General features: G+C 35.8%; 2 protein-coding genes and 1 long non-coding RNA gene across 5 annotated transcripts in view; 2 read left to right on the top strand and 1 right to left on the bottom strand.

Moving 5' to 3' along the window:
* LOC126823884 (uncharacterized) overlaps positions 1-2,500 on the top strand; it is a 51,303-nt gene extending 48,803 nt beyond the window's left edge. For both annotated transcript variants that reach the window (XM_050552932.2, XM_050552930.2), the window contains 5 exons: positions 114-176; positions 500-614; positions 780-907; positions 1,518-1,553; positions 2,379-2,500. In XM_050552932.2, the coding sequence (XP_050408889.2) occupies positions 114-176; positions 500-614; positions 780-907; positions 1,518-1,553; positions 2,379-2,452 (416 nt within the window). In that variant the 3' untranslated portion in view covers positions 2,453-2,500. The remainder of the gene's footprint in view (positions 1-113; positions 177-499; positions 615-779; positions 908-1,517; positions 1,554-2,378) is intronic.
* A 1,770-nt stretch (positions 2,501-4,270) lies between these two features.
* Positions 4,271-19,839, bottom strand: LOC126823426 (uncharacterized). The gene is made up of 4 exons (XR_007681162.2): positions 19,667-19,839; positions 12,327-12,454; positions 7,082-7,330; positions 4,271-4,494 (listed from the first exon to the last, which is right to left on the bottom strand). It is a non-coding gene; the product is annotated as an uncharacterized LOC126823426 (long non-coding RNA).
* The window catches only part of LOC126823425 (uncharacterized), a 44,697-nt gene continuing 38,263 nt past the window's right edge, over positions 18,970-25,403 (top strand). Inside the window, exons 1-2 of one of the 2 annotated variants that reach the window (XM_050552264.2) lie at positions 18,970-19,098; positions 19,211-19,287. In XM_050552264.2, the coding sequence (XP_050408221.2) occupies positions 19,016-19,098; positions 19,211-19,287 (160 nt within the window). In that variant the 5' untranslated portion in view covers positions 18,970-19,015. The remainder of the gene's footprint in view (positions 19,099-19,210; positions 19,288-25,403) is intronic. The other variant, XM_056101667.1, reaches the window with a different exon arrangement.

Below are 25,403 nucleotides of genomic sequence, written 5' to 3'. Positions count from 1 at the left end.
AATTGTGTTCCTGTGTAAACTGTGGGGTTAAATGAGACAATGTATTGGTGCTTAGAGCACAATATCGGGCTTTCTCCCTCCTTCGCATCAAATGTTTTTGTCTTTATTAATAGATGGATCCCCCGAAAAAGGAAATGCATTGGATGAAACGTTGTTATCATTGGGGTTGTTACAAGGTAAAACTATTTATGTCTCTCCGGTTTAAAATTTACTATCTTTCGATAATATATGTACTTATATGGTCTAATTATTTTATTTCAATAATTCGCTTGTGCATAGAGAGATCCAGAGAAAATCCTCAAGGTTGAACGCGCGACTTCTTGGAATGGAAACCACGCCACTTGACTCAAAGGTCATTTGAACATAAACTTTTAAAAATATGGCAATCGAATGATTGTTATTTCGTTTGGTGACGATTAAATTTTATTTATTCATTTTCAATCGTCTGCTTTCTTTAACGTCTTGCTTGGCTTTTTTTATATATTTTTATGTATTACAGATTCGCAAATCCAGGCCTATATAGCAGAATGTCCAGGATTTGGAAAATGTTATGAAGCAGCTGATAATACAACTGCTCGAGCTTTATTTAATAAAGATGCAACAGCTATGTGCAAGTATGTTTTTGGTAACATTTTAATAATCATTTTAAGAGAAACAATGTAATTCGTTTCAGTTCATTCCATTTGATTTTTTTTTTAAAAAATCTTTATATTGTTAGAGGAACGATGTAATTCATTTCAATTATTTTCATTCAAATATTTTAATTTTCTTTATCAAAGATCCCATAGTACGTTTGTTGAATGTTGTATAAAGGCGGTGTGTGAATGTGGTAACTTTAAAGTCTCTGATACTTACAAACAATGGTTGAAAACTGAAATTAACCTTCACCGATCGGATTGTAATCCAGGTATTATTTTTAGATTTTATTTGCATTACGTTATCTGAAACCATTGCTTTTATAAAGTCTCGGAACCAATTTATTTTACGTCCAAAAGGCCATGCTACAGCTATGATCAAAATTGGTTAACCTCTTAATCTGTCAAAATTGTATTATCCAGAGACTAGTTGAATATTTGATATTTATTTGACGGGAATTACGGGAATTAGATTGGTTTCAGTTTATCTTAAAAAATGCCGCAGTTATCAGACGCATCGAGTGTGCGTTCTGTGATGATAACGTTGACCAATAAGTCATGGGTTAAGATGATAATACGATGGCTGACGTTATGCAAAGCCAGCTAGATTCCACGACGGAATTTCCGTTGGCGAATTTAATATTTGACCGATGTACTATACGGCAATGGTGCTTACGGTGTCTGTACCCAACTCTGAAATATGGTATTAACCCCCCCCCCCGAAAACACAATGCTTTACGCTTTAGTGTCATTCTAGTCATGTCCAGATATGCGCCAGAAATCACAAACGCAATTTTCAAAATCTTCTAGCTAAGTGCAATTCGGGCTGTTTTTTCATCCTATTTTTGTATTTTTATTGTGTGTTTGTTTTATATTTTCCAGATACACCGATTGTAACAACAGATGTTTGTAGTACTGGTTTGTATTATTCATATTAATTTATACCAATATGGTTTATTTTTCATGTCTATTTCGTTTACCCATTCTCTTCGGTTTGGCAAACGTTTTGTAGGGATTAAAGAGTACAATAAAATCGTAACAATTAAACAATTGACCCAAGTCCATGTATAAAATAGTAATCCAGCTGACGAAATTCGAAATCTGCCTTGACATTTACTACACTATCCCTATCATTTGTGCTTATTCTGCTTTCCAACATCTGGGGTTTGTGGCCGAATTATCTTTATGTCATATGGTCTGTGATTTGAGTCTGGTTTCGATCAAACACTTATGAGTGAAAAGAGGTAGCTGCACCTCCCTAACCTCGTGGGTTTTCTTTGGGATCTCCTATATTATACCATAACCATGCCTTCATGAAACATATTTGAGCCACGGTGGCTCAGTGAGTAAGGCACTTGCTCACTAACCAGGATGCTCGGGGTTCGATCCCGGTAATGGCTGAGAAAGTTCCCAGGGGTATTCCTGTTCGGTTCCCAATGTCAGTGGTGCAAGGAGGAGGGTCTGACAATGACAGCATCTAGTCGTTCGGATGAGACAATAAGCCGAGATCCCGTTTACACGTCGGCGTATACGTAAAAGAACCTTTGACAGTTGGAATTCAAAATAAGAGTAGGTCGCAGCGCCGCTGAACGGGAAAAGTTTCCTTCATAGCACACTGCGTGGCGTATGCCTGCCTTCAGTCGCTGCAAAACAGTAGGACGTTAAACCCAATTTCATTTCATTTCTTATACATATATTGATTTTTGATTACTCTAATCAGTCGCTGTATACTCTTTGTTTCAGGATGTGGAATGTTAATATCAGCATATGTTTTAATTGTGCAACTCGTCAGTGTAACTCTATATAACTCACTTTAATTGAGTAATGAATAATCTGTATATAAATTTCAATGTGATATCTGTTAATATACCGTTTCTTTCAATATTTCATAGTTTTTGTGATTACTATAAAACTTTGCATTCTTTATAACTCAAGTTGTATTGTTCTGATTTTTTTGTATCTTTTTTTTTACACTGCAATTGCCCTCAAGTTGTTTGCAGTGTACATACCTATATCACAGGGGCATGTATTGTATGATATAATTAGTCCGTCCATCCTCTTTCTTACCATTTTCTTTAAGGCGTCAACACAATACTTGCTGGGCTGAACAGTAATTTCTGTATTACATTACGGTTGACTAACAGCGACTTAACAACAAATCAATTACCACGAAAGAAATTAAACCAAAATGAGCCAGAGCTATAAATATTGTTTTATAAAAATGTATGAGTGACCGCCGTCATAACGTTTATTTAAACAGAAAGTAACAAAACACACCTGAAACGATTTATTGGATTGGCCAGTAAACAACAAGCGTAACTCGTCTTATGCAATGACACACTGATCAGCTCTAGCAGTAAATATTCACGTGGCCGCTACTATAACTGATATGGGTGACATCGCGCGAGTTAATTAGCTCACAAAATATTTTTCTTCTGCAAATTAAATTCTAAAACAAAATAAAGGTGTCTGAAGTATACTGATTCCCCAGTTGTACGTGACAAGGAGTAAGGAGTAGGGTCGCCTGTATCGAACCATATGTTAGTCCCGAAATGACCTAGTCTCTCTCTCTCTCTCTCTCTCGGAAGTATATATTGATAAAAAAATATTCCTAATTTGTGTAAATGGGTATATAAAATAGAACGCAAAGGCGTAAAATGAGTAAGAGATACCAATTCTGCCCGAACCAGTTTGAGTTAAACGCCAGGTGCAAACAGCGCACGTGCTATCGACGCCTTCTGGTATGACGTCACAGGTAACCCTTTACTTTACGTGAACTTAAAGGTCAGTCATCTTGTACAGAGTTAAAAGAAGGCTTTCGCACTACCGCTATGAAACGGGTTGATACATTGAGTGTATTTTTTATCAAATGAAACACCGTGAACACCATTGTAAATCCGGAAACAATCATGACAAATTGAAATAAAATGAAATGGAGTTGAACGTCCTACTGTTCTGCTCCGAACAAATGAACAAATGAAGACGGGTATACGCCATACAGTGTGCTATGAGGGAAATTTTTACCGGATAGCGGCACTACGGCCTACTCTCATATCGAATTCCAACTGTCAAGGGATCTTTTACGTGCACGCCAATGTGTACACGGGACATCGATTTTTTTGTCCCATCCGAACGATTAGACAGCTCTCCTTGTCAGGCCCTCCGTCCTGCATCACTGACAAGGGGGGATCACGCCGGAAAATCTGGATGAACTTTCTCGGCCAATGCAGGGATCGAACACCCGACCTCCAGGCTAGCGAACCAGCGTCTTACCGACTTAGCCACCGTGACCACCAGCAATCTTGACGATTTAATAGCAATATAATAGAATAGCCATCCATGGCCACACCATAACATGTTTTGAGGAAATGAGACTGTACAAAGTTGTTGTGTTCCAAAGTGTCGATCAATCAAATTGCTTATTATTCTCCTTAACCCGAGCAGTTCCCTTCAACAGGAACGCCCATCCTGGAACTCTTTCAACATTTGCAGTTTTCTAAAATATGTGACAGCTACATAGATGTGCGAATCCATTTAAATAGTCCTCTGTTTTTATTCAAAGAGGGGGACAAAAAGGTAACACAAAGATTTGCCAATAATGCCATATAATTGATTGATTTGGATTAAATGTTTTCATTGAATAACGTTGTAAATAATTTTGATCTTTTGAAAATAAAACATTTTTTAAAAATAGACTTTAAAAACTAACATAGAAAGTAAAAATATAGTATTGTCTAAAATAGGTGCCACTATTCTCTCTATATGCCAGTTTTTTGACTAGATCCAGATGCAGATTTAGAACTTGTTTCTGCGCCCTCATCAGATGAATCTGGAGATGGTTTGGTGAACTGTTGATCATCTTTAAAAAAAAAAGAAACGTTATGCTTATAAAGGTCAACGAAAAATGAAATGAAATTAAATGCAAGATTGAACGTTTCATAGTGAGTATGGTCTCCGCGAGCAGTGCTTGGGATAGATAAAAAAAAACAAGAGCGTCGCTAACCCTGCATTATTCGTCCACTTTCCTGCTTTGAAATGGTACTTTTTAGAATGAAGAGAATGAAATATGAAATGGCTGCAATGACTGTAATATGATAAGGGTTTGCCAAATTTACAGACTAAATATTAATTTTAAAAAAGTGGGTGTCGGGGCATGCACCAAAAAAAAGTCGCTGACTTTACGGTATAAGGAATAAATATGCAAAGTTCCAAGACGATCCCTTCAGAACTGCAGTCTGTGGATGATAAATACAAAAATTGGGCGTGGCTCTGCCCTGTGGGTTGGATATGGAACAATGTAAATACAAGTAGGTACCACACTGTTATCGAAATGATTGATAATTATGCTGAATTTGAACAAAATTTGTAAATTATTGCAATCCGTAGAGTATTTACAGACAAAAAATTAACAAAAAAGTGAGTGTGGTACCATACCCCTGGGTTGGGTGGGGCATGCGCCAAAATAAATAGTTGCTATTCTTACAGTATAAGGAATAAATATGCCAAGTTCAAGGATGATTCATTCAGATTTCCAGCCTGTAGACAAAAATTACAAAAATTGGGCGTGACTCTGCCCCTGGGAGTTGGACAGGGACCAATATAAATAGGTACAACCCTATGATGGATTGCTGTTCATAATATCATGTTTATTGTATTCGACAGTTCCCATAGCGGTGTTTTATTTTATTTTTTTAAGCCAAACAGCAAACCTGTCAAACCAAAAGTATTCTTGGAAAGCAAACGGCCGGACTAGCGACTAGAAGTACGGTAACTCTTCAGGATCAAGGGTGGATAATTCGATGATCAGGATCCAAAATCTATCTATCTATCTATCTATCTATCTATCTATATATTTGTGACTGTCGTTTGTCTGTCTGTCTGTCTGTCTGTCTGTCTGTTCGGGGTTGGCGGCTACACTAGGTCTGCCCCAAGTCTGAAATTTGGGGTATAGGGGTAGCTTGGACCGGGGAGTAACATAGGCCAGGTGGCGTTAGTTTACCACTTCCGGTTTCGGAGATATGACTCCCGAGCGAAGTCGGTCTGTTCGGGGTTGGCGGCTACATCTGCCCCGAGTCTGAAATTTAGGATAAAGGGGTAGCCCGGACCGGGGAGTAACATAGGCCAGGTGGCGTTAGTCTACCACTTCCGGTTTCGGAGTTATGACCCCCGAGCGAAGCCGGTCTGTTCGGGGTTGGCAGCTACACTAGGTCTGCCCCGAATCTGGAATTTGGGGTATAGGGGTAGCTCGGACCGGGGAGTAACATAGGCGAGGTGGCGTTAGTCTACCACTTCGGGTTTCGGAGTTATGACCCCCGAGCGAAGCCGGGTATCCTGCTAGTCTGTTAATAATTGCAACCTGTATATCATTTACAGACATTGCAACCTGTATATCAGGTTGGTGTGGCACCGCCCAAAGGGGGGGGGGTTATACATCAAAATCAATAGTTGTCGTCCTTAGGGTATCAGGAATAAATATACCAAGTTCAAAGATAATCCATTCAGAATTGTGGCCTTCGGGCGCTAAACGCAAAAATTGGGCGTGACTCTACCCCTAGGGGTCTGGGTATGCACCAAAAGCAATAGTTGCCGCCCTTAGGCTATAAGAAATACATATGCCAAGTTCAATGCTGTTCCATTCGAATTGCGGCATATGTACTATAAATACAAAAATTGGGCGTGGCTCTGCCCCTAGGGGGTCGGGACATGCACCAAAATCAATAGTGGCTACAATGTGTCAGGCCTATGACCAATGATCATCGGATTTATTAGCGTTGAACTAAGTATACGTCAGATTCAATGTTTGATCGCTTAGACAATGAATGTAACCAACTTAGAGTTAGGTTCTAAGCTTTATTTAGAACTAGCAGAATACCCGGCTTTGCCCGGGGCCTAAATTCGCACGGACCCTAATTCGCCCGATCCTATTTTGATTCATTATAAAAATTGACGTAAAACGGGGTGTTGGATTTCTCTCTTTAAAAAGCTCAGAGTGTATGTAATTACATAATTTGGAGACGTTGATGGCACCATGCATTGTCAACTGTCACATATCCTTAACAGGAACCTGGCAAACCCCTTCGTGAAAAATTCGTGAACCCGCCCCAATACGTGATTTTAAAAAAAAAGTCATGAAAGACTAGAAGTTAAAAATATTTAATACATGTAGTTATAACCTACAGGAATTTTGTCGCTTTTGTCGGGTTTTACCATCTGTGGCAAGAACATTACATTACATCGAGTGATAAAACGGCAGAGGGGAATTGTGCCACGCGTGAACACCTTTTGGAAGGCGATGTTTCCAAATTCAAAACCATAAAATATTTCGTTAATGCAGAAAATTCATTGGAGCATTTAACACGTGTTAAGATATTGACGCCGGACACAGTGATGACGACATTATGTCCATAATAAATATTTAGAAATAAACTTTATAATGGTGTACTTACGGCTTGGGAGTAATCCTTTAAATGTTTTAAAAAGTAATTCACCATATTCCATATCTAAATCTTTAAAATTAGCCGCAGACATTTTAATTAACTGATGGCCATCCACGTCATCAAAAGCTTCCAGTATGGCGTACTTATCATTTCCAGTTATCTTATTTTTCTCCAGTACATACTTTAACCAATCTTGAACCTCGTTCTTTGTCCAATGATCTGGATGGAGTATCGTCCATCGTAACTTTTTATCTCTTGCTGAAATAAAGTCAAACATACTTGTGACGCCTGGAATCTTTATATAAATTAAACTATTAACAATTCTAATACTATTCGATCTGGTGTTTCTTTGGAAATATTCGTTAAATATTTGTAAATATTTTTTTTAAATATTTGTAAATATTTTTTTTAAATATTTGTAAATATTTTTTTTAAATATTTGTAAATATTTTTTAAATATTTGTAAATATTTTTTTAAATATTTGTAAATATTTTTTTTAATATTTGTAAATATATTTTTTAAATATTTTTTTAAATATTTGTAAATATTTTTTTTAAATATTTGTAAATAATTTTTAAATATTCGTAAATATTTTTTTTTTAAATATTTGTAAATAATTTTTAAATATTCGTAAATATTTTTTTTTAAATATTCGTAAATATGTTTTTCAATATTCGTAAATATGTTTTTAAATATTCGTAAATATTTGTTTAAATATACGTAAATATGTCTCTAAATATTCGTAAATATTTCTCTAAATATACAAGTAGATCATTAGATGAGCTGAAAAGCTAAACAACTTTGATTTTGATCGGAAAAATGTGTCGATTATAGTGATAATAATCCTTGCCCTACGGTGTCGATACAGATACACTCGGCGTTGACTTTATCTAGGTACGTACACATGTCCACGAAGATAAATTATCATCCAACAAAACAAATCAACAAAAAAAACACGACCTCGCCAAAGAGGGGGATAAATCTGAAGTGTTTCCATTACATCAAAGTTTAGCGAAAGTTTATGCTCTAGTAAAAATGTTTATCAATACTAGGAAGGGTGTGGGCACTTATAAATGCCAATATAGTCATCAGTTACGAAAATAGAAGTATATGCTTACATCTACTTGTTATTTTTTAATGATTTTGTAATGATAAGCGGAAGAAGGAAGACATGTGTCGTGACATACGTATTATAGATATTCATAGGTATATTAACGCAATCTGTTCATGGACCTGATTAACTATTTACCTTGTACCTGCCGATATGTTTAAATCGACAAGTATATATAATACATGTTGGTGGTTCTATATACAGGCGGCACAACAACCCGATCGTACTTATACGCATGTATATATGAAATAAAAGAAATAAAAAATGTATGTATTATAAGGGAATGCTAAGTGAGCTACGTGACGGGCCCCAAGTTCACAGCCAAGGTTTGTCTACTTTATTACAAATGATCACCAATGAGTACTTTTATTGTTATTATTTATTAAATACGTACTTTCGTAGCAGTAGTAATTGTCCAGTCTACAGTAGATTGCCCAAGCGCGGGCCGGTTGGCTCGAAGCAGACAATATATAGTACTATTTTAATTAAAAGGCTCTTACGCACTCTCCAGCATATAAAAAAAAACGTTGATGAAGTACAACGGGTGAATAGCAAGATCAGTATTTATTTTTATTTACATATACGTGCCTTTCCTACTGTATGTTGTTCCTTGCCTGTATATCCTTTTTATATTTATATTTTTCTATTTTCATATTTGCTTTTATATCTATATTGTAAAGCGCACTGGAGCACCGTACTGTGGAAGTGGCACTATATAGATGCATAATAATAATATATAAGATACATAAATATGGCGCTGTGAAATTAATAGAAAATAGTATCTTAGGTTAAAATTCGCCGATTTGCGTTAGAGGAGTTGGCAAAAAATGATTAGTGTGTGATCAATTAATAATCAGAACACTCAGGTTCCCGCGTACAAACTTGGTGATTTAATGGTATATATGGACCAAAAACATATTCAAACTAATTAATTTATCATAATTTTGCTTCAAATCCTTCTCAAACATTGTAATTGCGAAGGAATGCCCTGCTATTAAAATTCGATCAAACCAGGTCATGTTTACGTCACGTCTTGGGAATCAGAGGAGAATTCATTGCATACATAAGACGATGTTGTCTTCAATCGCTTACTATTTATTACAAATATCGAATCCTAATTCAATTCTCGGATTATCCACTACCCGCGTCTTTTTCCGTCATTTTTATCTCAGAAAGTATTGTACGTCTAACTCTTCATAAAGTTTATCAACTTGTACATCAAGCGCTCAATGTTCGCGTGTGACCTTTGACATCACGCGTGCAGAATGTCCTAATCGTCGGGCTGTTGATTAGGGGAACTCTTACATTTATGTCCTGTATACGCTCCATGAGTGTTTTTCGGGGAATCCAGTATTTTTCTAGTAAGATTGGATATCTCTACTTTCCATATATACCAAAATTGCCATACTTTTATTGGAAATAACCACCCGATAAATACTTTTCTGGGAACCCATCTTTAAAGCGAGAATTTCATATTTTCTAAGAAAGTCAAAACATAATTATTTCTATGTCTTTTGCTCAAATGGTTATCAACTCACCATTATACGATCATAGGCATTATTTCCCACACTTAAAAATCATTGAAACAGGAAATAATAACACAATTACCCCACTTGTTTTCCTATTCCCCCCCATGGAATAGCTATCTTCAAACGTTTGAATTTGAAGTTGAAAATGATATTTTTGTCAATTTTCTCAACTGGCAATAGTGAATTATGGGATTAAGAGGATTATTCTTTAACAAGGCAAGACTGTTTATAGATACCATCTATTTTAAGGCTTTTTTTAAATAAATTTTAAAAATATAACTTAAAAATATGAAATTGTAACTTTAAAGTAAGTTCGAGATCGCAGGCTGTGTTGATAAAGGTGTTTTATAGGACTAAAATTCTTAAACCTGTTTAGCGATTATCATAAGGTCTGTTATTGAGGGGGGGGGGATGGCAGAATGGTTAGCACGTGCGTGCTGTATCATAAGGTCTGTCATTGAGTCAACTGGCGTGGTTTCGAATCCCCGGTTATACGTGACAAGGAGTAGGGACGCCTGCCCAAATTCGTGGGTTTTCTCTGGGTCCCCCGGTTTCCTCCCACTGCTAAAGATCTCTACACGCAAGCGAATTATTGAAAAAAAATTGAACCATATGTTAGTCCCAAAATGACCTAGTTTATGTCGAGTGGACGTTAAACCCCATTTCTCTCCGTACAAAGTTAAACTATACACATTATAACGCCAATGCAAAGTAAAACTCACGCAGTTTCTAAATTATATATATGTCATTTAATGAATAATTATAATGTGTTGAAATGAAACTAGTGCGGCTCTCTGTGACTTTAGGATATAGAAAAATTGGGTGTAAAATTCTGATTAATTCTGTAGTTCTTATAAATGATGACGTCACATCTATTTAATATTTTCTTTTCAATGTATATTTTATTATAATCGCGTGGTCAAGACAGCAGGGTAGCTATCAAGCATTATGTTTCAAGAGAACAAATCGAGCATGTAAACAGTATATTGATTAAATCTAGATGCTGAAACAATTTATGTTTTAATGATGCATAAAATAATTATTTTTACATATTTAACTACAAACAGGATACGTACGTATCCTATACCAAGTCAGATTAGATTTCCTTTATCATATCCTAGAGTCATATATGTTTATAATTATTGTGGGGTTGTCTTATAACAAATCGGTGTGCGTCAAATTATATTCTTTGAATGGCATTTAGTAATTGGAACATAATCAAAAACACACTTTTATGGATAACAATTACTATGGTTTATTTCACTGCGACGTTTCAACAAGGTTTCACAAGTCGTTATCAAGCATATATACAAATAGATAAAAAATGAGAAAGATATGAATATAAATATATGATTAGCTATAACAAGCTATTGATGTAACAAAGGTGCATAATCGTTGGCTTATTGTACAATTAAAAGATGAAACAGGGGATTAACCAAGATTAACAAATATTGAAACCATACACAGTGTACCATAACTGAAACCAGTATATACTAAGATTACTAAATAAACATACAAGAAGATCAAACTGGGGGTTTACAGAATTATATCGAAACCATAATGTTTACATTGATTATAACAGTTAGGAAATATAGAATTTTACGGTTATGTTTTAAAGTTAAGTAATAAGTTGCATATATATATATTTACAAGGTGAATATATATCAAAGGGTTGAATAAAATATAAATAAATAATGATAAATTAAGCAGAAGGCCCTATGATGAAACCTTTTTATAATTATAAATATGAGAGGTATAACATAACATAAAATACTGTGAATAGCTAAATAAATTATAGAAAATAATTGAAACATACAAATTTTACATATTGTTAACAGAGGATTATAAAATGTGAGGGTTGTGGGTATGGAATATACAATGAATTCGGTGTTGGAAAATGCTAGTAGTTAAATATGGTTTTGCATGGGGAATTACTTAGGGGGACTGTGTTACAATTTAATAATGCGGTCATATGCTCTGGGGATATAGACGCCTGGGTCTCGATTCAGTTTCAGTTCATGTCTTCTGATATTGATGGTTTCAATATTTGTTAATCTTGGTTAATCCCCTGTTTCATCTTTTAATTGTACAATAAGCCAACGATTATGCACCTTTGTTACATCAATAGCTTGTTATAGCTAATCATGCTCACTCACCTTGCATTCCATTGGATAGTTCGCACTGATGTTTGTATTTATATTCATATCTTTCTCATTTTTTATCTATTTGTATATATGCTTGATAACGACTTGTGAAACCTTGTTGAAACGTCGCAGTGATATAAACCATAGTAATTGTTATCCATAAAAGTGTGTTTTTGATTTGAGTGAGTCAAATTAACATAATTACGACCGACCTCCATTAAATATTCTCTGATTAGTTCTAAAAAGGAGTATTGCGTTATTTTATCTTTTGTTTTATATTTTGTATATCTTTTGATGAGGGAATTTTGTCGTAAGTTTGTTCATATATACATGTGTGTATTTACATTCTTCTCAACAACAACAAAAACAAATAATAATAATAATTTAATTGAAAATGTAAAAATTCTTAAATTAAAAGTTTAAAAGTGTCAAAATGCATCTCTTTATAAGAAACAAATAATAAATATACCTCTATCCAGGATTATTAATTCCGTTGATAATGAAACAAGATACAGGTGATAACTCTGGCGGCGGTCTATATATTTCAATGGTTAATATATCCGGCTTAATCACTACACGTTTTACGCCTACATGTAACTATAAAATAAAAAATGTTGGAGCATCTGTAATCTGAAATCCTTATCCTGTTCCCCGTAAAAGAAGCATTCATTTTCCCACCTTGCACGTCCATTGGCTGAATTGTCCCCTCCAATCATTATACCGATTTATACGGGAATCCCCTTTGATTTCCATTAACATTCATTTATTGAGCTTCCCCTTAGCTATTTACACATTTAAATATAGAAATTTAAGTTTATTATTATCTTGGGGAGTTATTTCTAAAATATGAAATTGATCACGGAAGTGAAAATATAGAGGATTGTTACATAATTAACAACCGTTTTATCTGATGTATATATATATGTTCCTCGTGCGATTTGTTATAATATCATGTTCGGGTCACACTAAACGCAACCAAATACCCCCAACAGCTTAGTTTTGAAAAAGAATATAACCGTTGACAACAGCTTATCCGAAAGGAAAACTTGGACGTTTACTAAATTGGATAAAGCCTACACCCCAGAAATTTAATCACCATCTGTTCACAAGGAACCGTGAAAGTCGCGGAGCAATGAAAATCAATAGGGCTTGACGCTTGTACACTCATGTTTCACAGCAAAAATGAAAACAATCTGTTAAAAACTATCACGTCACAATAATTTCGACAAAGGGGAGGTACCTCCGGAGCTGAAGGCCGCACAGCATTAATATCGATGGGATTAATCCGTTGAAAAATACAGTCTATATACTGTGGGTATATACAAATATCCACCAAAAGTGTAGCCTATATCGTGTTCACAAGTACATTGTTGGCGGACGGACAGACCGACGAACATGGTGATGACTATATACACCCAAACTACGAGTGGGCGTATAAAAAAGCAATCTCTCCACTAATGTTTCAAATACTGAACTTAGTAAAAGGCCACGACATTTCTTTTCTAATTTACTTTTCAACGTCATAGTGATACTATTTGGATATGATAATTATTGATAGATATAATATTAGACAGACTGTATACTTTAACATCAGGCAACTCATCTTCAATAGAAGGCTTGATCTCGCTTTAACTACGTACATCTTATCAAGTCCTTCACGTAGTACCCTGCATATTGCAGCACTAATTTTGATTGGGTACAAGCCCATTCTGTGAGCCTATCAGATTCCTCGATCGTCGCGAATACCATGTATCGCGCTTTCAAGCTAAAATGTCTACCTGTGATAACCGAGTTGCAAAGTTCAAGGTTCATTCAATGTCAAGGTTTCCGTGGCGGTCGCGATGTCACAACCTCTGATAGAACGCCAGTGCTCACGTGTCTGTAGATAACATAGCTATAAGTTCGGGAATTGTGAAGTAAACAAGCAACGGCCAGATGTTGTGAAACTCGCAGTCGTTCAGGGTTCCCGCCGCTTCGTCAAACATTTTTTCAAGGATATTCAAGGATAAATATCCGTCAAATTCAAGGATTTTCAAGGACATTTTTTAGCCTAAAGTTACAATTTTTCATCTTAAAAATAACCAAAACATTACCAACTATCGTTATAATCTCATATTTAAAAGGAATTGAAGACATATGAAACAAAATTAAGAATCTCAACTGAAATTCAAGGATATTTTCCTATTTCCGCGAAATTCAAGGATATTCAAGACCTTGAAAATGAAATTTTAAATTTAAGGATATTCAAGGATTTTCAAGGACCGCGGGAACCCTGTCGTTGCTTCAGGAACATGCAGGCAACTAAACAACCGTTTACAACTGTAATAACCTTCAATAATCGACATTGTTAGGATGTCAATATTACTACACAATCGACACGGTAAACTTCTACAGGAAATGAGATAATACTGACTACACTGAGAAAAAAGCTTTGATGAAACTATGATATTTAACATAACGTAGTCTATCAATATGTTTACTGTGACAAATTCCACTTTCGAATTGCTATGTGCAAAAATAGTCAAGTCTTTATTTTACACGTTATATTTTATTTTGTGAAATTTGGCGGTCTGGTCTCCTTGTGGTACCCCTTGGTCTACCAGTTCGGGGCGATCATACCTGGTGTTGGTGGCCCAAAAGCGTTGCTGAAGCCTGTTGATGGTCCAAACATTGACCTGGAAGTGATTAAGTGATTGGCAACGGCTTGGACAGTGTGGCCAGCGTCGAGTCTTCCAAGCGCCTGGTTCTTCTGAGCTTTTGTGAGTCGTGGCATGCTGCTGGCGTTGTAGTGTGAATGATTCAACCAGGTATAGGGGGTGCATTTTATAGGGCTGGTCCCGGTGAACAGCGCGTGCAGCATGAGTTACATGAAAATCATGGAGAACACATTACCATCTGTTGCGTTTTTGAGAAGATTTACTGGGTTCAATTCTGTATTTGGGAAGGAGCCTTATTGCTCAGGTAATGTTGGAGATGTGGTCACAAATATACAATAAAAACATTTGGCAAGTTTTATGCAATGCGTCTATTCTGAGTAACATACCAACCTGACGTTTCTTTTGCTGCTTATTATATATAGATCAGTGGATTAAGTAACAAATATTTAATTTGTCGTATTGATATATAGGCCTTATGACCAAATTAATGGCAAATTTGAATACAAGTTATGTTTATTTTATCCGAATTTATTGTCTGTTTTGGTCTAAGGTCGTTTTGTCTATAATCAATATAAACAAGCTAGCGCCACCTATAAACTTAACTAAACTCTCCTGATAGGTCTTTTATTAATCTGATTTAACCCAAGCTGGGGAGATTGTCTGATATTTTGATTCTGTTGTCTTACTCAATTAAAAAATCATTTTCAGTAAATTTTAGCATGAATTGAGCCTGAAAATTGAATATTGTCCGAGAATTACAAATGACGATCAGATTTGTCAATATTGATACTGTTATAAAGCATCATGTATTGATATAGAAATATTGTATGTTTTAATCAGTTATTTGCGGCGAATTACGCGAAGAGTCCAAATTCAATGGCTGGTTATTTCAGTCTTTACAGGTAGTATTCTCCTGTGGGGTATGTTTAGCCTCGTTCATCGAGTCGATTCATTACAAATGGCGCTCGAAAGCATTCTGGCTTGCGATTCGTGTGCCAATTTTAAAATTTTCATTTTGCCTTAAATATTGGATATCAGAAGCCCATTTTTTATGGTAACACAACAACATCAAACCTGACCAATAATATGTCCGGTTTGCAATGTCAAAGACCGTGGATGATGTTGAGTTAGAGACTTGCCTCCTTTAAATTCTTTATCCAAAACACTATAAGGGCTCAATAAGCCAGATAGTTCACATATATTTCAAATTAATTGATCTTACCAGGTTTTCGGCAAAAAGGGTAACTCCGAAAAACGAAGGTTCACCGGACGCTAAATATCAATAGGATTCGTCCTCTCATGATATGTGTGGGCGTTTAAAAATCGATTTAAAAAAATCGACACAGAAGAAAACAATAAATAGAGTTAACTCCCTTATTTCACTTCCTTACCGTACCGGTATCACGACCAGCATTCGATCCTATGACCCATTCGCCATCTATTCCCTTGTTCTGATCATTAATTGAATCAGCTTTAGGGGCCAGTGGAAATGGGCAAAAGATGTTGAATGGAATATTGGCAATATTAGCCTTCTATCGTTTCCTTCACTGTAAATGACATGTCAGCAATATAATATACTCTTCAAAAAAGTAGGGGATATTGAAATGCAAATACCTATGCAGGTTGTGATATGATAAATAGTCATGGACACTTGACATGCTTTAAGAGTATGTTCACAGATGAAGAACTTATCGCCCCAACAGAACCACTGAGCTGCATATGCGACACAGCACCATACACGTGGGAGGGGTTCATTGTCAAATTTGGCACTTTAAGGAAGGGTTGATGAAAACTACCGCTTGCTGGTTTATCCTATCCATGTTTGCTTTCCTATCGATTCTTGGATAAGATTTTCTGTTTAGTGTATCTTTTCTTTAGTGTGTTACGTTTAATTTGATCGGAAGACTGGTTCGTCGACGTCAACGTCAATCAACAACACTGCAAGAATTGGTCATGGCACTTCAAGAGGAGTGGGTCAGATTGCCCCAAATCGTGATTGGACGGTTGATTAGGAGCATGCTACGACGAATTGCTGAATGTCTGAGGATTGGTGGAGCAATTACTCATTATTAAGACAAAAATCAAAAACGTCCATTTTCACTTTTGACAGTGTATCTCTTTGCGAGTGAAATGGGGCCGTCAGATAAGCCGCCCATATGAACTGTTTATGTTCATGTGTAGACAATTGGCCTGTTATTAACATACACTGGTTACCTCTAATAAAAACAGCAGTGCATTTCCGCAGTTTTGTATTGTTTCTAAATATCCCCCACTTTTTTTGAAGAGTATACAACACTGCCTCTATAGGCCTACTATAAAGCACTAACAAACATACTCGGATTAGGAAATCGAGGACCCTAATCTTTAAGTACCTGATGATATGGGAATTTGATTCCCTTGCAAATTACAATAATGTGAAAAGGAAATCTGAAACATAATATGGCTCTATTTTGAAAGTATTTACAAAGACGATCAACTGAAATCTTCGCAGCATTCGACATCCTCAGCAGACAATAAAAAATAAAAAAACACACACAGTGCCAGCTTTAAGGATTGGGTCAAATCTTTTGATAAGGCGCTTTGTAATCAAATATAATCCAAGCCGGGAAATAAATGCATGCCGTTGATATTTCGTTTTCTCTTAATTTGTACATATTTATAATAAATTTGAGAACATAGTGAAGATTTTTTATAAATAGTCTGAAAAATGCAAGTGACGAAGGCGATCAGCAATTGTAAACTAATAAAGCGTGCGTAACTAACGTACGAAAATTAAATGGTACCTAGATGCAGGTAGGGTGGGGCTGTCGTTCAGATTGATAATAAAGGTGTGTAAAGGTTGATTATTTTGGTTGATCTGGATAATATAGGCTATAGCCGAATGGTGGAAACCACTTTTATGTTTATTTTCGATGCATTAATTTTGACAGATTGTAGCCTACTTTATAAAATAGGATCCCGGTGTTGGCCGAGAAAGTTCATATGGATTTTTCGGCGTGGTTTTTCCTTTGTCAGTGGTGAAGGACGAGGGGCCTGTCAAGGACAGTTGTTCGGGAGATGAAAAACCGAGGTCCCGTGTACACATGCACGTAAAAGATCCCTTGGCAGTTTGAATAGTATGCCGCTTCCGGGCAAAATGTCCCTCATAGTTCATAGCACACTGTATATGGCGCATGCCCGTCTTCATTATCTCAGTCGGTGCAGGACAGTAGGACGTTAAACCCCATTGCATTGTAATTTCTGTTTAAAATATCAACAACTTATACATGTATATAGAAGCTGCGTAAGACTGATACGATACACTCATGATACTCATCTGAATTAGTGCACTTCCATGGAAAATATTTTTAATTAAAGATTTAAAGTGTGTTAGAATCAGCAGCAAAGTATTTTTAGACGTATGCCATAATACCCCAACACGGAGAAGGAGCTGCACATTTTTCTCTGAGTCACTGTCACACTGTCAGGCCCGTATAAGCCAGAGTCTGGACAGGTCTAAGGGGGATGGGGGCGCACCCTAGAGGCTGCATGCCGTTTAGAAAGGGTTCCACTACTGCTGTCATCCTACTTGCTCCAGCGGCGGGCATGAAAAGTGTACCTGAAAAGGGGGGGGGGGCACGAATCGAAAACTGTAAAAATACATAAAAACATGTAAAAACTGTAGTCATGACAGATAGTAAATTAGCCTATTTCAAAAACATACAACTGGCAATTCTAACTTGAAATTAAAATTTGCCGCAAAATTATACTTGAACGTATTTGTTCGTGGCTTGTCAAATTAATATGGCTTGTCGATTTGACAAACGATGTATTTTGGTTTGAAAAATAACTTTGTTTCGGACTTAAGATTTCGAGATAATGCTGTCCAATACTGTTGGCATCCCCATGCTACGGGCCTGGTTACTAAACTGACCGTGCCACCAAAACCTTGGAATTTTTGATCTAAATTGTAGTCAAATTGAAATTGTTCGTAAAGTTATTGCTCCGATCATTGAGACTTTCCAAATAAAACACTCTACGTTCTCTCTCGGGATTGCGGTAACTAACTAAGGTCTATAGACGTGTTATTTACCCGCGCATAAAATATTTATGCTCCCCACCCACCGCCAGTCAAAGTAACCATATTTATGCCACTGTTATTTTTTGAATGTTTTCCAAATCGGACTTCAAGCTAGAACGATGATTGGAAAAGTTTTATTTATTTCAGATCGAGTGCCTATATACACCGCATATATGACATAGTATTATATGTTTACAATTTTATATTGACTATAATATAGTCTGTCCATCATTATTAGAAAATCTGATAGTTTCAATAATCTTTCTAGGTAAATTAATTAATTCGCAGCGAATATACTATGACCAAGAACACATAGCCCTAATCAGTGAAGTAAGCCACGCCCATTAAGAGCTTACCTGTACTACGTCATAGCACAGTTGTTTATTTCCTATCAGGGGAGGGCACTGGAACAGCAAAGGTGTGTGAAATACCGTTTCAAACATGGCGGCCACGGGGCCAGGGAATAGACTACCTCCCGATTGGAATTATTCTGTGACGCGAGACGGGAGGATATTTTTCATCAAGTAAGTTTGTTAGATAATGTCAGACACTATTTGTTAGGTTTTCGCATTTATTGCATTTCTATACTGCGAAAATGAGAAGTTATTAACTCGCATATTTGTCATTCTTTTACAGCGAAGTACAGCGTCAAACAACATGGCTTCACCCGTTGACAGGTCACACTGTGCAGACTGGATACGAGAGAGTGAAAGGTATTTGTCATTTTGTAGTTTGTATCTAATGTTATTCAACATATTGAATTACCTTGCATTTTATTTTAGTTTTGGTCAGTTCTTAATACTAGGCTACTACTAGAAGATGGACAGAAAAAATTTGTACCGTAACTTTACGGCGTAACGTAAACAAATTTGGATGTGATTGTCAGTCAATGTTTATGAAACTTTTTAAATTTTCTGTCGTGTCTGCAGGCGCAATCAAAATTGTTATTAACAATACTTTTTAATCTGAAGGGAAGTAGCCTACAGTTAGAAGGCCAGTGTAGTTAGGCAAGCTAAATAAATATTTTTATGTGGAATTTTTTTTTAATAAGATTATAAGTTTTACATGTAGATAAAATATAGGCCTACTTACCTAGTCAATGAAGTTTAAAGTACATTGCATAAATTGGAGTTTATTAATAGGACCATCTTTAATTTATCAAATTCACTTCCAATACAAAAACAATTTAATTTGTAAAGACTTGATACTTTATGTTGTCCTATAATAAAGTTTCAATCTCAAACTGAAAAAAGTTAAAATTTAGCTTTTAAATAACACAAAATAACTAGGAAATCCAAATGCAATGCAAATTCACTGTAGGTTACAGTAAACGGTTTGGGGAGTTTTTTTTGTGGTTTGATTTGAAATAACTTTATCAAGTTGGATGGAAAGAAGCGATAGGGGGAAAATACATGTACAGTGATTTTAATGAAAGAAGACGGGTTGTCTGTTTATATCTTTTTGACTTTCGAAAATGTTTATCACATCTATATCATGTAAATATAATGACAAACCATAGTGCAGTGTCAGTTCTTGTATTCTGACTTGAATGATCTTTGATACTGTACCTGTACATATTCTTATCCTTAGGCAATTAAATAGGACAATCTGGGATTGGTAGATTTATGTTGAACAATGAGTGACAACCCAACGAACCGTTGGTCATGATTGCAGATATTAGGCTTGAAGTGAAACTATTGTCTCTCTCTTTATAGTGTCATAATGGATTATATAATGAAAAGGCGTATTTATATAGTTGATACTATAACCAGCTTAACCTGTCGTACATGATAGATTATATTTACACTTCCTAACATAGATTTTTACACTTTCTTTAATGATAACATTTCACCTTTTTAATCCTAGGAGTAGGACTCCTATGATAATATACTATTCAAAAAAAGTAGGGGATATTTGATTTTTAAGTGTTATTAAAGTCACCTAATGAAACTGACGAAGAAACAAATGACAAAATGAAATGAAGTTCACATTCATCGATTTATTCCAAATGATCGTTAGACTAAGTAAGGCACAGACTGACCATTATAAGGGTAAAATGATACCCGGGTCAAACAGCAAAGTTACCACAGCATCACAACCAAGTCAGTAACAGGTAAATCCTCCTCTGTTTGCCAAACAAGCATTGATCCGACGTGGCATACTCCTAATGAGACGTCTAAGGTCATTTTGGTCCAGATTGTCCCATTCCTGTTGCAACGCAGCAGCAAGTTCTTGGACATTGGCAGGACGTTGTTGACATTGACGTAACCTCTGTCCAAGCATGTCCCAGACATGCTCGATGGGGGAGAGGTCGGGACTCAGTGCTGGCCAAGGTAATGTGGTGATGTTCTGTTGTTGGAGGTAACCTGTAACGATCCTGGCCCTGTGACATCTTGCGTTGTCATCCTGGAAGATGAAACGGCGGCCATGACGTCGTGCGAACGGCACAACATGGACTGCCAAGATGTTGTCCCGGTAGTACTGGCCTGTAACACGCCCTGCAACAACATGTAAAGCCGTTCTTCCAGCAACAGTGATGCCTCCCCACACCATAACAGAACCACCCCCAAATTGATCATGTCTGATGACGTTAACGTCTTGGAAGCGCTCGTTTCGACGATGCCACACCCTCCTACGTCTGTCCAAAAAATCAACAGTGAACCTTGACTCATCTGAAAACATCACATTGCTCCAGCATCGATTATCCCAGTGTTGACGATCCCTACACCAACGACGTCTTGCCTGAATGTGATGATCTCTCAAACAAGGGATCACGCGAGGACGTCGGGCGCGAAGGTGACCCCTATGTAGTCGATTCCGAATCGTCTGGCCACTTACTCTCACACCAGTGTCTGTTTGAAGACGAGCGCTGATCTGATTTGCTGTGATGACACAATTTCTCAAGGCCAAGGTACGGATAAATCGATCCTGGGCTTGAGTTGTCACCCTTGGTCGACCTGAGCGTGGTCTGTCCTGTACAGATTGTGTATCACGGTATCTGGACCATAGCCAGCTTATGACAGACTGAGAAACATTCATCGTCCGCGCCACAACCGCCTGTGTTGTGCCGATCTGTAGCATGCCAAGGGCACGTAACCTTTCATTTTGGGTAAGCCGACGCATATCAAAATTTGTTTTCTGGTCACTAAAACAATTAAACTGATGTTTCCACCCTGGAATTCAATGCCACAATGACTGTAACATTCAAAGTCAGAGTCGTGCAAATCTTGGGTTGGACCCCCATGATGATCCCAAGCATCACCTGCATTCCATGCGGTAGCTATTGGTGCGTTTGGGCGTCACATGTAACTGGAAATGTTTCTTCTGTTAGGTTCTATAGTGACTTTTTTCGTAGTCATTTGCATATTTTAGTATTATGCCCCCAAAATCAAATATCCCCTACTTTTTTTGAATAGTATATATCTTATTAGTACCATATTAAGGTTTTAACAATCACACTGCATGTACATGTATTCCTACATGTAATTTCATGGGAGTCTAGTATGGTACATCATGTGTACCTATTGTTTTGATGTATAAGTTCTTTGATTATTCCATAATGTAGATCTGCTGTAGTGCCAAAAGTACAGGGGCAGTGGGGAGTAAATGTCTAACCATTCCAGGTGAAATGAAATATGATTTAGCGTTCTACATGTACATGTACTTTTCTGCACTAAATGAAGACAGGCATTCAGTGTGCTGTGAGGGAAATTTGACTGGGCACATCATTTCCACCTATTCTTCATCAAATTCCAATTGTCAAAGGTTCTTTTATTTGTCAGCATATACATGTACACAGGTCCTCAGTTTTTTATACCATTTAAATGGCTAAACTCTTTTCCTGCACCATTGTCCAACACTGGGATTGAACCCATGGCATCCTGGTTAATAAGACAGCACTGAGCCACTGTCACTACATAAACTAATATTTGAATCTAGATATGCATGTAGTAAATCTGAAACAACTGCTGTAAATTTGAAATGCTTGTTATATGATACATGTAGGTGTATTGTACATCTGAATAGTGAAATGCTAGAATTGGTTCCTCTACCAAACCCGTCAGAACGAAATTCATATGGGGAGAGGACATTTTTTAATCTAAAAACCACATATTTGCAATTCCCTTCCTTATCAGTTCCAACATACATGTACCTGACTTCTGTTGCATGTAACTTTTGTCTTTGATTCCTGCCACAGTTCTAAGGACTTCTTTTAAGCAGATATTGTAAAATGATTTCCAATGTACATTGAAATAATTTGTGAAATCTTGCCATATAATTTTCTGACTACTCTTGATTTTAAGTTAGTAACATCATTGTTACTTTTGTACTCGAAATTAATGTAAAATGCATTACCACAAAGAGAAACTGTTTGGTGACAGTTTTAATGCTTTGTATGAATGTACCAGTTGTGGTGGTGACCACAGCGACACTACAATATTGCAGCTAGTGAAATGCATATTACAACTCGGGTATACATCTATGAATATGTCCATGCAGATAAAAATATATAACATTTTTACATATATACATGTATTAGCTTGCATATAGCCTGTATAATACAGTGTATAAAAAATATGAAAAATGTAGGGAAGTGTTACTTTTAAAATCTGATAAAGAATGCAGTCAGTGAATAAACAAAATAATGTTCTGGATTTTTGTATTATGCAAAGAGGCTCTAAAATTTGTTATGCATGTTAATATTGTAGGACATTACTACAGTATAAGATTTATAAATGTGACCATTTTATGCTTTTTTAAAACATGATTTATTGTGGTACAATGTACATTGTTACTAAAGTTATTAAACTATTATAGTGTTTCTCAGAATCTGATATAACCCAGTCATTCAATCGTGTTGATTTCTGGTATGGATATTATTATAATGTATTATTAATATATACCCAATTGAATATAAAAAGTTTGATTTTATTAATTTTTTTCATATCGATTGTTTGAATGTACATGTACTGAGTATGGATTATCACACTTCAATCATACTTAATTGTTGGCATAGAAATTATCTATACTTTCCTGACAGTAGGTCTATGTGGTAGTACTCACAGTAATATCATATTTTTTATCATTGATTATTAGATGTCTATTAATTGGACGTGTTTTTGGTCTCCTATGAAAGAATTACAAATATTAAAAGAGGCAAGTCTTTAACTCAATATCATCCACAGTCTTCGACACTGCAAACAAGATTTAAATCAACATTGATGTTGTTATCTTACCGTGGAAAGACAGGCTTCTGATATCCAATATTTAAGACAAAATGAAAATTTTAAAATTGGCACACAAATCGTGTGACAGAATGCTACCGGTGTAGACTGGAATAACCAGACGTCAAAGACTGTCATTCAATTTAGGATCTTCGCGTATTTCGCCGAACATAACTGATTAGACATTACAGTAAAAACAGAAACAATTGAATGTAAACCAGTTATAGACATTCATATTACATTAATTATTATATGCATTGCATCCCATTTGTGTCCATTTCTAGGTGCCAAAGAATAGAGATTTAGCTCCTTTAATTCTGTGAAATAAACAAATGTTCAAAAACAAAATGTAAAAGAAAATATTAATTTGAAAGATGTACATGTATAGTTCATGCATGTATATTCTGGAAATGTGAAAATGTTTCAAAAGCATTCCAAAGCATTAATTATCATTTAATTTGAATCTGTTTCAAATAGTAAAATCAACATTTGATGTCACCACTAAAATCTGGTTAAAGGTTGCTAAAAAATTGTGTTCCACATTGGTACATGTACATTGTACATGCAATTGAAAAGGTTAAAATAAATGTGTGTTAATAACATAACAGTTATGTGAACTAATCTAAAAGAAATACAGGTACAATAGCATTTAGCCATTCAGATTTTCATTTTCATTCGTGAATGCAATTTACTTAAAATGTTAAAGGCACAAAACATTCATCATGTTTCTGACCAGTACATGTACCTATAATTTTCAATAGAGCTACAGCAAATGGTTCATGTAGGTGTACATATAAGCCTTAGAAGTAATTTGTGCAAATGGCCCAGTTATTTTGGATACTATCCTCACAGTTGTGAAAAATATTCTTTCAAGACACCTTACAGTTCACAAAAATTACACCTCACACTGACAAACAAATTATTCCTTCCAATTTAAGTTTTAGTAGCCTACATAACTGTTATGACATTTGAAAATTGCAATGTTTCTTCAAAAGAATATGGTTGTCGCTTGAGGCATAGAGCTTTATTCTTACACATGTATAATTTTCGATGTAGGTTTTAATACATGTCTTGATTACAATTTTACGATTAAAAATAATTTCTTATTTGTATAGTTATGTATAATTTTACTTCTTTCTTTCCCACTGGGCTACATCAATCTACAATGAATTTTTAATGCTAATCTGTAAAAACTATGTAGCCTACATTGATAAAAAGGAATAATAAGATAAAATTAATTAGTAAAGAACAATTTCATTGTTTATATGGAAAGTTTTATCTAGTTAACATTAAACATTTGTCAAGATAAATCTGTTAAGTGGCCACTCTCCAACCTCTTCAGTGGGACCAACCAATAAATACCAAGATTTTTATTTGTGAACCTAGAGACAATAGGTTTTAGCATGGTGATATAAATCTGTTAAATCTTAGGTATCCAAAAGTCATGTACTAGTAGAAAGTAAACATGGGTTTATATACAGCGTCTTCCGCCCTTTCTTACCACTTAAAGCACCTTTAATTACTAACCAAATGTCGGTCTGCTAAGTGTTAACCTTTTACATTCCTCACAAATTGTTCAGTAGTGACGAGATACTAGGAATTAC

The sequence above is a fragment of the Patella vulgata genome, chromosome 6, assembly GCF_932274485.2.
Source record: "Patella vulgata chromosome 6, xgPatVulg1.2, whole genome shotgun sequence".
Classification (NCBI taxonomy): domain Eukaryota; kingdom Metazoa; phylum Mollusca; class Gastropoda; family Patellidae; genus Patella; species Patella vulgata.
Note: the sequence above shows the minus strand (reverse complement) of the source record. Positions and strands in the feature narration are given on the sequence as shown.